We start from the raw sequence: 14,895 nt of genomic DNA on the forward strand, positions 1-14,895 counted from the left end.
CGGAGCGGCTGCACCCCTGAGCCATGGCCGCTGAGCCTGTGCGTCCGGAGCCTGTGCTCCGCAACGGGAGAGGCCACAACAGTGAGAGGCCCGTGTAACACAAAAAACAAACAACAACAACAAAAAAAAGTATCTTCATTAAATGAACTCATTCATTCATTTAACAAATATTTATTGCTCTTTTATCATATATCAGACCTTGTGGTAGGAGCTATGGCTATAACAAGGAGTATTTATTAAATAAAATCATTAATTTATTCAATAGCTTTTTTTTTTTTTTTTTTTTTGCGGTACGCGGGCCTCCCACTGTTGTGGCCTCTCCCGTTGCGGAGCACAGGCTCCGGACGCGCAGGCTCAGCGGCCATGGCTCACGGGCCTAGCCGCTCCGCGGCACGTGGGATCTTCCTGGACCGGGGCACGAACCCGTGTCCCCTGCATCGGCAGGCGGACTCGCAACCACTGCACCACCAGGGAAGCCCTCAATAGCTATTTATTGCCTATCTACTACATGAAGCACTTTGGAGTGAGCTGGAGATAAAAAGATTTATTTATATTACACTTTGTTCCAAAAAGAACTTACTATGCTATATTCAGAGGAATAAAAGCTTAATTTTAGTCAGCATTTTGGTACTTATAAAAAGCCTTTCCAGAGAAACAATTATTCCCATTTTACAAATGTCAAAATTAAAGCTCAGAGGTATGCAAGGTTAAAAAAAAGTCAGTGAAGGGACTTCCCTGGTAGTGCAGTGGTTAAGAATCCATCTGCCAATGCAGGGGACATGGGTTCGATCCCTGGTCTGGGAAGGGATTCGCAGAACAGCTGAGCCCATGCGCCACAACTACTGAGCCTGTGCTCTAGAGCCTGCACACCGCAACTACTCAGCCTGTGAGCTGCAACTACTCAGCCTGTGAGCTGCAACTACTGAGCCCATGCACCGCAACTACTTAAGCCTGCCCACCTAGAGCCTGCGCTCTGCAACAAGAGAAGCCACCGCAATGAGAAGCCCGCACATGCCACAAAGAGTAGTCCCCGCTTGCTGCAACTAGAGAAAGCCTGCACACAGCAGCAAAGACCCAACGCAGCCAAACAAATAAAAATTTAAAAAGTCAGTGAAAATAAGAATGAATTTTTGCGATGATTTGCTCTTGTTATTATATGTACACACTGTTTAACAATTGGGCTTTTTTTTTTTTTAAACCAAAGCAGCAATTCTTAGGGTTGTAGCTTTCTTTTTTTTCTTTATTTTTTTATTTCATTTTATTTTTTTGGCCATGCTGTGCGGCTTGCAGGACCTTAGTTCCCCAACCAGGGCTTGAACCCGGGTCTCTGGCAGTGAGAGCGCCAAGTCCTAACCACCGGACCACCAGGGAATTCCCCTTTTTTTGTCTTCAAATAACACAGAATTCTTTTCACAATGGAATCTGGACTGGGGGATATGGAGAAATAAAAGGAACTGCAAAAGAGCCTATTTGTAAGCTTATTGCTGTTGAAATTTGATGTTCATTTTGATCTTTTCCACACACATAACTTTGCAAGATACAGATTACCAGTGATTTTATACTCACCGAACCCATTTCCTGGCCAAGGGCTGCATTGACCACTCCTTTGAGGATATACTCCTGGACACATGGAATATCACTAATTAATTTAAAAGGAATGTGCAACTATGAGATATCTTTCAAATAGATCATTTGCATCAATTTAATGCTTTATATATATTATCAAAAGTTACCCAAAGTCACTTTTCTCTGTTCTATCCCTGGTTTGAATGAAAGAATTAGCAGACTTTCATTTGTTTCCCAGGAAAGTATTAATATAACAGAATTCATCATATTTGTAAATTCTCAATCTTAAGCAGAAAAACTCAGTGGATACTCACAGGAGTTAAGTTTTATTTTTATTTCAATTCAGTGGAAAAAATTAACAATAAAATGTTTATGTAATAATTTTTACATCTTATCAGTCACTGCCATTCTCTGTGATGGCATCATATATATATTATCAATATTTTTCCCTTTCCAATGATATAATAACCTTCCTTTGTTAGTGATCCCTTACCTCAAAAGGAAAAAGTATCCTCTGATTCTCCTTTGTAAGGTATTCTTGCTTTTGGAGTCCTGAGGCCTCACCTGTATCCCCTTCAGACTTGGTTCTGTTCTTTAATAGATACTCCCCTTAGCTTTATCAATTTTTATGTGGGTACTATTTTTATTTAAGAGGGCTCATAAAAAGAACAGAACAAAAGATGCTGAAGTCTTTAATACACTGGAGAAATATACCTGTTTAGATCTAGAAACAGTTTTCAGTCAGTCTTTCACTCAGTGAGTGAGATGCCTACTATGTGCTTAGTATACATAGTGTTGGAGATGCAATACAGACACAATCCCTGACCGCAAGGAGCTAACAACCTAGCAGGGGACAAAGACATAGTACAGACAATCATACTGCTGACATAAGTTTCTGTATCTAGTTTCATCAGAATTCTAGATTTCAGTATTTTCAAACATCAACCCTTTTGAGGAGATGACCACATATACAGGAGTTTACAAATATCAAAAAGCCCAGGATATTCATTCTCATCTCAAAAGTCTCACATAAAAAAAAAAAAAAGTCTCACCTAACATTCCTAGATCAATATATACGATCTTTCCTGAGATTCTACAAGCAAGAATCGTCTCTAAGATGCCTTCTGAAATTCCACTTTCAACAGAACTTGGTTAGTAAAAATGCAACACATTCGCAATTACCTGAGGAGTAGTAGGTTCCAGATCCTTAATTAAGTTATAAGCTTCTTGTACATCATCTGAAATATAAGAAATAAGTAGCTATACTAATCTGTATCCTAGCAAACTCTTCTGAAACAGTCTCCCAAACGATAAGATCCTTCAAACATTCATGGGAAGTATGATTTGTATTTTTTGTCTCTTAACTCTCCATCAAGTTCAATGTTGAGTAGTAGATAATCAAGTATCTGTAGGAAACCCATATTAAGCCATGGAGCACCTAAAAGTTCAAGCCAAAAATAAGGAATGGGGAAGTATATGCCAATGGCATTGTAATTATATAAGGAAAACAACCATTTTTTTAAAAGATATATAAAGTATGTAGGAGTGAAATGACATGAAGTCTGGGATTCGCTTTAAAATATTTCAGCAACAAAAATGGGAGAGGGAGGACAAATGAAAAAAGACTGGCAATATCTAGAAGACTGTTGAATCTGGGATGCATATTTGGGTGTTCATTTTGGATGTTCATACTATTAACTTGTTTTGTTTATGTTTGAAAATTTTTAGAATAAAAATTAATTTATAAAATATATAAAGTGTTTCTTTAATTCTCGTCCAAAAGCATATTTCTTTGTGCTTATATATCAAATTAGAGAGAACTATTTGCAAGTTCATGTTCTTATGCTAATAAACACTTACATTTTCCTCGATGAGGAATATGTTGTCTGGTTGGTTTCTACCATGCACCTAAAAAGGCCCACACTGTTAGTCCGAGGTCCATGACAGAGTGCCAGCACCACTGCATGGTAACTCCTACCCTGTACTCACAACTGTTAGATAAAAGACTGTTTTAGGCATGTGTCTAACAATTTTATCCTTACTCAGGGGAAACAAATATCACGTTCTCTTTGCATCATACTATTTCTCATGAGAAGCTGGGGGTACAAATAAACAGAAAGGCAGACGATTAGAGCAAATAAAAAACAATTAATGATGAGAAAGAAAAGACTCAAGAAAATGTAGATGTACATTACACATAGGGGAACACAAGAAAAAGAAGAAACAAGGGAGGGGAAGGAAAAAAACAGAAAAACTGAAATAGAATGAATAGAGAACAAAGGGCAGAAAAATAAGAGGAAAAGAAAAGAACAGAATGAGTGAGAGATTGGAAGCAACAGAAGAGGAAAGAGAGAATAAAGAGAAAAGGCACAACAAATAAATACCAATAAATTTGTTCTGTCCTACGAACCTGTTGCAAACATATTTTTGGAAGTATTATGAATTGATTTTAAAGATTAAGCAAGTAGTTCAGTTAGAGATTAAATGTTCTAAAATATCTTAAATAGGCAAGACCAAGACACAGTTTTCTTACCTTGACGAAGGTAGTAAATCACTAAGTTTAGCCTAGCTTCAGGAATGACATCAACCAGGGGAGGCAAAACCTGCAAAGCCCCTTCACCTCCTCGGAAAACAACCTAAAGACAGAGAAACTCTGCATTATGGCAAAAACTATGAGTTCACTTATTGGTAGAAATGTGTAAGCAGCTGACACAACAGTTATTCTTTGAAGGGATGAATATATTTTTGAAGCCCTCTCTATAAACACATGACCCTGACCTAATTAAAACCATCCTAAATTATAAGAAATAGAATAAAGGCATAACCTTATTGCATACATTTCCTTCTCTCCTCGTAAGAACTGTAGAAAACTCTTAAAGTACCCAATAATTAATGAAACTTTTTTTCTAGACAGATATTCTCTATCAAAAACTCCATGAAGGAATTTATATACTCTTTCTGAGACCGTTGCCTCACCTCTAAATGGCATTAGTAATGTCTACCTTTCAGGGTTATCATGAGGATTAAATGAGTTAAAGTGGGCTAAATGTGTGGCTCATAGTAGGTAATATTTCATTTAGTTTTTCAGTAAATATTCATTAGCACTTACTATATGCTTGGTATTGTAATAGCAGGGCTACATCAGGAACAAGTCACTCCCCTGTCACTATATAGGCTATACTCAGGTGGGGAGAGACCCTCAAAGAGCAAACTTAAGTATGCTGTCGTATGATAATAAATGCTACACAGAATAGCTAAAACAAAAGCACCATTCATGAAAGGACAGTTTGGCATACTGTTCTGTACTCAGAGCCTAGCACAGTATCTGGCACACAGTTATTTCACAAATAAATATACAGAAATCAAGGCAATCAGGCACAAACTACCTAATCTCTTTTTTCTACATCAAAATATCCATATGGTCACCTTATTTGCTTCCTCCTTGTCTGAGATACTCCCTTCTCTTGCCAAGATTAATTCCTACATCTATCTTCTTTGATGTCATAACTTCTGACTCCATCTAGATCTTGTTTCTGCATTAATCAATCATTCTATTTCATTAATCCTGGTCCCATTTCTCAACTTCAAACATGCACAAAGGTTTCTGCTCTCTTGAAAAATCTTCCACTTGGTGCCACTGTTCCCTCTGGATAGCACCTTATTTTTCTCCTTTCTCTCAATGCCACACTTTAAAAGTATGTAGTTCCCTGCTTCAACTTTCTTCTCATCCTCTCACTCCTGAAGTTCCCAGAAAACTTGCTTCTGCTCTCTGCACACTAGTAAACTCACTCTACAAGTCACAAATTAACCCCTTTGGCCAAATTCAATGGACTATTCTGTCCTCTTGCTCCATGACATACCTGCAGTTTTGACACTGATGGAATAGCATGACAACAATAGCACTGTCTACTATATGCTTACTATATGCTGCATACTGCTTGAGGTACCTTATACACATTACCTCATTTCATCTTCACAAGGGAATAAGGTAGGTACTGTAATTTCCCCTATTCTACATATGAGAACATGGAGACTCATCAATGTTTTGTGACTTACCCAATGTTACAAAGCTAGTACATGGTATAACTTGATTTTGACCTCAGATCTGACTCCAAAAGTAGATGTTAATAACAACAATTTATATTGCTTAATATTTTTCAGGTTTTGTTTTAGACATTAAGGTAATCTGTATTCATTGGAAAAAACTTACATATACTATTAACAACAGGAAAAAGCAAAATTTCCATTTTTTCACTTTTCTCTTTAATCCCACCCTCCAAGAATAATTCCTATTGCTAGCTAATATGCATCTCCCCGTTATACATACATATAACAGTTCTTTATTCTGGCTGTATATTATGTCCACTTGGGAAACTTTTAAGAAAAGTACTCATGGCTGAACCCTAGCCAACCATTCAGTAAAAATCTCACCCATCATTATTTTAAAAAATCTCCCAGGTGATTAAAATATGTACCTGTAATGACATTACAGTTAGAAGCAACCTAAGTGTCCATCAACAGATGAATGGGCAAAGAAGATGTGGTCTATATATACAATGGAATATTACTCAGCCATAAAAAAGAACGAAACTTTGCCATTTGCAGCAACATGGATGGACTTGGAGGGCATTACGCTAAGTGAAATAAGTCAGACAAATAAAGACAAATACTGTATGATAACACCTATACGTGGAATCTAAAAAATGCAGCACACTAGCGAATATAACAAAAAAGAAGCAGACTCACAGATATTGAGAACAAACTAGTGGTTACCAGTGGAGGGTGGGGCAATATAGGGGTGGGAGAATGGGAGGTATAAACTACTGGGTGTAAGATAGGATACAAAGATGTATTGGTACAATGCAGAGAACATAGCCAACATTTTGTAATAACTGTAAATGGAGTGTAACCTTTAAAAATTGTATAAAAATCAGAAAAAAAATTTTTAAATGACATTACTGTTGACCCTTGACAATGGTGGAGTGGGTGGTTTACAGGCACTGACGATCCACACACTTGAGAATCCGAGTATGATTTATAGTCAGCCACCCACATCCATGGTTCCTCCACATCCGAGGATTCAACCAACCTCAGGCCGTGCAGTATTTACGACTGAAAAAATTCTGTGTATAAGTGGACTCATGCAGTTCAAACCCGTGTTGTAGAAGGGTCAACTGTACATTATCTAGGTGCTTTTTCTCGCCTGCCCTTTCTTGAGATATTTTCTTATCTTCCTTCTTCCAGCCACTTAAATACAAATGCTCTCCTGGAGCCATATTTTTCTCTGTTTTTAACCCTTTCTTCAACTATCACTACTCTTAAGAAAACTCTTAAACCTGTTCTCTGGTCTTAATCTCTTTCCAAGTTTAATTTCCAGACTACTACCTCTAACACACCATTTACCACAAAAATTAATCTGTCTTTAATTTGTAAACTAGACTAGAAGTGAAAAGATTAGAGGCAGAAGCTTATAATAAAAAATAACCACAGAAAACGCTATCTGTGATGGAGGCCTGAATTAGAGGAGGAATGAAATGAATATAAGACAATACCAACAAAGAATTAATAGGATTAAGTGACTGAGTAGCTATCAGAGATAAAGGGGAAGAGAAGTCTAAAACAACTATAGTTTTCAGCATTCATACTCAGAGACTTGGTGCCAAAGAAGGTACAGAGAAATCAGAAGGAAAAGTAGTAGTCATTATTATTGCCATTTTCAGATGAGGAATCTGAAACTCAACAATATTAAATAATTTTCTCAATGTCCCGGGTGTCTGAGTTGAATGCAGCTGCTTTGCACCCACTCTACTGCATAGTCAATGGAATCAAACTTGAAACTTCATCTGAATGTTTTTTTTTTAGCAATGGCCATCATAATCCAGTCCTAAACCTAACCCCCTTTCTACTTTTTCACTAAGTAGAACTTTAATTTTTCACTGTGCCCCAGTACAAACTTTCTGTTCTAGTAAATTCAAACGGCTCACAACCTATCACATATGTCTTCTTCATTCATTCATCCATGTCCCTGCCACAAATGAACCCTATAAATCCCAGCCATCTTCCAAAGACCAGCTCAAGTTTTACTTTCATCAGAATATCCTTCCCATTTATTATAACCCAAAGGGATATGTTCCTTTGTCTTTGCCAACAAAATGAACACGTGGATCTCACTGCCTTACACTTCTTTCTAAATGTTAAGTATGTATTACTGCCCCCCCAATAAGGATTTGCTTGAGGAAAAAACCTGATATCTTAAACTCATTCTCTCTCCTCCATAGCAAGAAAGAGTTTACTTAAAGTAGAGAAATACTTGTTGAGATAACTCCCTTCATTCATCTTTCTAACCACTGTGATGTACCAAAATAGGGTAGGCCTCAAGTCAGTCAAGACTGCAAACTATTATTCACCAGATTGTGCCTGATGAGCTCTTTAGCAAATTCAAAGGAAGAAGAAGCGTTGTCCATCAAGCTTTTGAGTTCTGCCTGAAATTAAAAAAGGAAAGCCTTATGAAAATGAGAACTGTATAGTTCTTATATCACATATAAAATGTTACAACATTTTATAGTTGACAAAGAATTTAACATGCTGTTCCATTTGTTCTGCAGGACTCTAAGAAATGATCAATGTTATTATTATCCTCATTTTACAGATGAGAACATTGAGGCTTATAAACATTAAGTGACTGAACCTTACACTAATTAGCAAGTCTGAAACTGGTGAACCCAAGTTTGTAGACTCACAGAGTTAGTCTTTTCTTTCAGGTGACGAACTTTTAACAACTAAGGTTGATTCTTATATCTTACCATTCCACCTATGTCTTGAATTTTCATACTATCTCCTTCCTGCTGAATTGGCCTTAATTTACATGATGCAATTAACATAAATTCTCCCCTCTATGTTATTATTTATTAGACCTATCAGATCTCTTCTGTATTGTCGTGCACCCTTAACTTCCCTTAGAAGAAATGGTCAGCCATTTCCACAGTGTCTTCACTAATGTCCTAGACTCACTTATCCCCTTCCTCAGCTTTCTGCTATTCCCATCTTGCCACTCTATAATTTTTTTTTTTTTTTTTCCCCAGCACGCGGGCCTCTCACTGTTGTGGCCTCCCCCGCTGCGGAGCACAGGCTCCGGACGCACAGGCTCAGCGGCCATGGCTCACGGGTCCAGCCGCTCCTCGGCATGTGGGACCTTCCCGGACCGGGGCACGAACCCGCGTCCCCCGCATCGGCAGGCGGACGCTCAACCACTGCGCCACCAGGGAAGCCCCGCCACTCTATAATTTTGATTAAACCTCCTCACCTCCTTTTTCTACTTCCATCAGTGGGTACCTAAGCTTTTCCGGATAAAATAATTAAATCCTTGATTATTCTCACTAAGCACTACAAACTTTTTCTACCTGATGTCACATAGGAATGCACACCTATTCAGCAATCCATTTACTAATCTCCTCTCTTGTCCACAGCAGTAATTCCAAAGCCTTGGGTCAGGGGTCCCCAACCTTTTTGGCACTGGGGACCAGTTTCGTGGAAGACAATTTTTCCACAGATGGTGGGGGGGGGGGCAGGGGGATGGTTCAGGCAGTAATGGGAGCAATGGGGAGCGCAGATGAAGCTTCGCTCGCTTGCCTTCCACTCACGTCCTGCTGTGCGGCCCGGTTCCTAGCAGGCAGCGGACCAATACCGGACTGTGGCCTGGGGCTTGGGGACCCCTGCCTTGGGTAATATTAGGCTAGTTCAGCAGTTTTCAAGCTTTTGGATCTCAAGATCTTTTTTAAATCTTAAAAATTATTAAGGATCCCAAAGAGTTTTTGTTTATGTGGGTTATAGCCATTCATATTTATTGTATTAGAAATTAAAACAGAAATTTTAAGTAATCAATTAATCAAAAGTAGTAATAAACCCACTACACATTAACACAAATAACATATTTTTCATTAAAAAAACTGTATTTACCAAAACAAAAATTTAGTGGGAAGAGTGCTGTTTTATATTTTTGCAAATCTCTTTGATGTCTGGCTTAACAGATGACAGCTGGATTGACATATCTGTATCTGCAATCAATCTGTTTTGAAATCATGTTGTCCCTGGAAAACTTCACTGCACACTTGAGTGAAAAAACAAAATCTTTTAGTATTATGATACTTTGATCTCAGGCAGGGCCAGCCAGGAATAAAGGTGAGGCAAGTGAGCTACCTAGGGCGCAAAATTTAAAGCAGCACTCACTGCACATGAAAAGATGTTCAACTTCATTAGTTATCAGGGAAATACAAATCAAAATTACAATGAGCTTCCACTTCACATCCACTGGGATAGCTAGAATAAAAAAGTCAGATAAAAAAAAAAAGTCAGATAACAACAACTGTTGGCAAGGATGTAGAAAAATTGAAACTCTTATACATTGCTAGTGGGAATGTAAACTGGTGCAGCCACTCTGGAAAACAGTATGACCCAACAATTCCACTCCTAGGTATATACCCAAGAGAAATGAAAACATGTTCAAAACATGTCCAAAAACATGTATACAAATGTTTACAGCAGCATTATTCATGATAGGAAGAAGGTGGAAACAATCCAAATAACCATCCCCTGACAACTGGAAAAATAAAATGTGGTATATCCATACAATGGAATATTATTTGGCCATAAAAATGAATGAAGTACTAAAACATGCTATAACATGATGAACTTTATAAACATTACGGTAAAGTAAAAGAAGCCAGTCATAAAAGATCACATAGTATATGATTCCTTTTACAGGAAATATCCCAAACAGGCAAATCCATAGAGACAGAAAGTAGATTAAGTAGTTGCTTAGGGCTTGGTGAATGGGGGTTGATAGCTATAGGGTATGGAGTTTCTTTTTGAGGTAATGGAAATGTTCTAAAATTGACTGTGGTGGGAGTTCCCTGGTGGTCCGGTGGATAGGACTCCGTGATTTCACTGCCGAGGCCAAGGGTTCGATCCCCCATCAGGGAACTAAGATCCCGCAAGCCTCATGGCACGGCCAAAAATAGAGGGAAAAAAAAAAAGAAGTGCTTAAAATAAATAAATAAAATTGTCCATGATGAAGATTGCACATAGTGGTGAATATACTAAAAACCACCGAATTGTATACTTTAAAAGGGTGAACTGTATGGTATGTTACATATATCTCAATAAAGCTGTTAAAACATAAAATTATAAATAGAAGATGTAGGTCATCTTATAATATGTTAGAGTGAAAATGACCTTTCTAAAAGCACGACAACTTGATAGAAATCATGTAAGAAATATTCCTCGTGAAACATCAATACGTGATTTTACGTTCAAATTTTCTGTGTCCTATATTAGGGTTTTGTCTTTTCCATCTAATTCATCAATCTTTGTCTTTAATTGAGAAATCAAACCTTTTAAATGTAATTACAGATAAGCTGGATTTGAAAAAGGCAAAACAATAGGTGTTTAGAAGCCTATAAATGTGACTGTGTTCCAGCCTATGAAATCTTTGCTAATTGCTCAGTTCACTGAGAGTTTACAATGTATATGAAGGTAAGGACTTTGCAGACATCACAGAAACCTACGGTAATGCAGTACTATTAGTTTGCATATTTTGCAGATAATGCTTAAGGAGGTTAAGTGGTGCACTGAAAGCCACATAGCTGGTAAGCTAGGATTGGAATACGGTCTATCTGATTTCAAAGCTCCTTTTCTTAATCACTACCGGAGCCCTCCCAGTTTGGGGGGATAAAATTTCTTTATCCTCTGAAACCAGTGTTCTTCTTCCTTTTACCAGCATCCTATATTCACTGCTTCTATTTCTTCATCATCTACTTGTCATTCCTCTGCCACATCCTTCAGGACAATTCTCAGTCCAAGTGATTACTCATTCACTCTTTATCTCCTTGCCACCTAGCTTCAACACCCAATAATAATGATACCCGAATCAGAGTAGGAAACCCCAGTTAGGAAATCCAATGGCTTTTTCTCAATCTGCATCTTTATTGACCTCTTTTGAACCTCCTCCTTCTTCTAATGTGATTCACCCTTAATTTGTTAGTCATATTTTAAATTTCTCATTCAACCATTACTTAGTTGGCAGCAACTTTGTGTGTGCATTGTGCCAGGTCCTGGGATACAAATGCCAAAGGACAGTCTCAACCCTCAATGAGCTTGTCTAGATTAAAGATAATTAAAGCACGTTAACGAGGTCTTGCTCAGGTAGGATCCGCCACCATCTGGACCCTCAGGGCCCCAGTGCAGCTCAGGGCCATGGCTCTGTGCTGGCCCATGGCCATTGGCCTCAACAAAGGCCACAAGGTGACTAATAGCATGAGCAAACCGAGGCCTAGCCACCACCACGGGCGCCTCACCAAGTATACCAAGTGTGTGTGAGACGTGATCCAAGAGGTATGCAGCTTTGCCCCTTAAGAACGGCAGGCCACGGAGCTGCTCAAGGTCTCCAAGGACACATGGGCCCTCAAGTTCATCAAGAAAAGGGTGGGGACATACTTTCATGCCAAAAGGAAGAGACAGGAGCTGAGTAATGTCCTGGCAGCCAGGAGGAAAGCAGCAGCCAAGAAGGACGGAGCTCCCTCCCCTCAGTGCATAATAAAACCTCTTCAGAAAAAAAAAAGAAAATTAGGCAACTACCAAATAATAAGTATGATTTTATATATAGATATAAAATCATATATAATAGTCATATTATTACCAATTACTTGTTGGTAAGATATAATAACCATATTATTTGATTACATTTAAATAATCATGCTTATTACTCGGTAGCTATATTATTATGTATATATATAAATTAAGAGCAAGAGGAATGTACACCTAAGTTTGCAGTAAATTTTAGTGGTTAAGTCTCTGGGCTTTAGAGTCAGGGTTTGAGATCTGAATTTCTCACTTGTTAGTTGTATAACCTTGGGTAAATTGTTCAAAGTACTTTAAGAATTGAGTGAGGGCTTCCCTGGTGGCGCAGTGGTTGAGAGTCCGCCTGCCGATGCAGGGGACACGGGTTCGTGCCCCGGTCCGGGAGGATCCCACATGCCGCAGAGCAGCTGGGCCCATTAGCCATGGCCGCTGAGCCTGAGCGACCGGAGCCTGTGCTCCGCAACGGGAGAGGCCAAAACAGTGAGAGGCCCGCGAACCGCAAAAAAAAAAAAAAGAATTGAGTGAATCATTACAGATTATTTCATGTTTACTATAGAAGATCAGAATGCTTTGGTGTCTGGGGAGAGAATGAACTATACAATATAGAGCCCATTATAAAAATTACTAGAGGAATGTCTGCTTTTAAATGGTTTAATAAAATTAACATAGGTAAACACAAACTATATCCTCTTGCTACCAAAAAAAAAAAATAGCTTCTTCAGGTACCTTTGACATAGTCAACTACTGCTGGAGAACTTTACCAAATCAACATGCAATCTACATGGACACAATTTCAAATGAAAAAGCATGCCTTTAGTGCAGTCTGGTATCCTGACATGGACACCGTCAGACCTACAGCAGATTGGTTAGCCATGCCACCCATACCAGACTCTGGAAAGAACATGTGCGGACAAAATGTAAACATGTAATAGGTTGGACCTTATACTAAAATTGGCAAGGTCCCCAAGACTGACTCAAGGTAGAAAGGCAAGAATACACTTCTCTTCTTTCATTTATTCTAAACAAAACTCTAATGAGATCAAATTGCAAATCCAGTTTACTATTAAACTGCTGATGCTGGGAACTAGCCAATTAGGCAGACTCCAGGGACTCTAGTTGAAATGAGTATTCCAAGAATGTATTTTATATAATATCGATATATAAAGGGACCACTCCATTGCATATTAAGCAATTTAATTGATAGGCATTTCTTTTGCCACAACTGACCACGTTTATCGACATAAACCATGAAAAGTGAATCTGGGCATATGTTAAGGACGTGTTCTCCAACCACTAGCTGCTAAACACTGTTTCACCCAGCAGTTGAATCTGCTGTTGGTGTAAAGTATGTTTACATACTTTATAGGGAAATACAGGGTAATTCAAACTGGAATTAAGTAAATTAAGAACCAATTATGGGACTTCCCTGGCGGTGCAGTGGTTAAGAATCCGCCTGCCAATGCGGGGGAAACGTGTTTGATCCCTGGCCCGGGAAGATCCCACATGCTGTGGAGCAACTAAGCCCGTGTGCCACAACTACTGAGCCCACATGCCACAACTATTGAAGCCTGCGCACCTAGAGCCCGTGCTCCACAACAAGAGAAGCCACCGCCATGAGAAGCCTGCGCACCGCAACGAAGAGTAGCCCCCACTTGCTGCAACTAGAGAGACCCCGCGCGCAGCAACGAAGACCCAATACAGCCAAAATAGAAATTAAAAAAAAAAAAAAAAAAAAAGAACAAATTTCATCACTACCTCAGCAGCTTTGCCATTGTAAAGGCGAAAATGATTACAGGCCTTAAGATTGAGTGCGATGGTACTATCAGGAATTTGCTGAAGATAAACAGCCAGAACTTCTTGAGACACATCATAGTAATCCAGCTTGTAGTAACACAGGGCCACATAAACATTGAGGGCAAGGTACTCCCTATTAGATGAAAGAATTAAGGATTAACAATTTAAGTCTACTTCATAGAAATGTTGTCAAACTACAGACCTTTTTAATGGCTCAAATGGACAGCAAGGCAAAGAGGACATTTCTTCTTTTAAAGAAAAAAGAAGAATATAATCAGTGTAGCATCTTTCTTTTTGTATTATAATATTTAAGTGCTTTGACATAAGCAGAGTAAAAGATGACAACTAGAGGAGAAAGGGAAAAGTTCAACTACTACCTATTCATGTTTAAAAAAACTTACATAATCAGTAATCGAGTATAAACTCAAATAAGCAGGCAAGGCAAGTAGATTTGACGACTGAGAATGGGAATGGGTGGGAGATTGTGACAGTAAAATAAAGGAAGGGAGAAGGGAAGTGTATGAGATATTTTTGGGATGCAGGAGAGAAGCCAAGTGGTCAGTGATAAAGTTGGAACATTAATTCTTCAGAATGATTTGTTTCCAATTTTGTCAGCAAGTTACCTACAGTGTAACCAAAACACTGAAATTGATACACCTAGACCATGCATTTCCAACAGGTGTGATATCACCCACAAAGGGGCAAAAATTGGTTCTTATGGAGAGGTGGAAAATCATACTCATTTTATATATAAAGCATAGATATACATACAGTACATAAACAGATATACAATATATCTATGGTACTGAAACTTCATGGGAGGGCAATTAACGGGGGAAAAGTCTAAAAAGCCTCCTTGGTAGGTCAATAATGAAATAAAGGTGGAGAAACCCTGATCTA

At 38.6% G+C, this 14,895-nt stretch overlaps 1 protein-coding gene and 1 pseudogene across 4 annotated transcripts in view; one reads left to right on the forward strand and one right to left on the reverse strand.

The window, feature by feature from the left end:
• IFT56 (intraflagellar transport 56) overlaps window positions 1-14,895 on the reverse strand; it is a 34,713-nt gene that overhangs the window by 10,615 nt on the left and 9,203 nt on the right. For 3 of the 4 annotated variants that reach the window (XM_027101773.1, XM_027101776.1, XM_027101775.1), the window contains 6 exons: window positions 13,957-14,128; window positions 7,974-8,048; window positions 4,100-4,202; window positions 2,749-2,804; window positions 2,060-2,158; window positions 1,567-1,620 (listed from right to left, as the gene is read on the reverse strand). In XM_027101773.1, coding sequence (XP_026957574.1) covers window positions 1,567-1,620; window positions 2,060-2,158; window positions 2,749-2,804; window positions 4,100-4,202; window positions 7,974-8,048; window positions 13,957-14,128 — 559 coding nt within the window. The remainder of the gene's footprint in view (window positions 1-1,566; window positions 1,621-2,059; window positions 2,159-2,748; window positions 2,805-4,099; window positions 4,203-7,973; window positions 8,049-13,956; window positions 14,129-14,895) is intronic. The other variant, XM_027101774.1, reaches the window with a different exon arrangement.
• LOC113618043 (60S ribosomal protein L36 pseudogene) lies at window positions 11,437-12,569 on the forward strand (annotated as a pseudogene).

This window comes from Aethalodelphis obliquidens, unplaced genomic scaffold, assembly GCF_003676395.1.
Source record: "Aethalodelphis obliquidens isolate GAN/ISIS:26980383/991018 unplaced genomic scaffold, ASM367639v1 scaffold5, whole genome shotgun sequence".
Taxonomy (NCBI): Eukaryota; Metazoa; Chordata; class Mammalia; order Artiodactyla; family Delphinidae; genus Aethalodelphis; species Aethalodelphis obliquidens.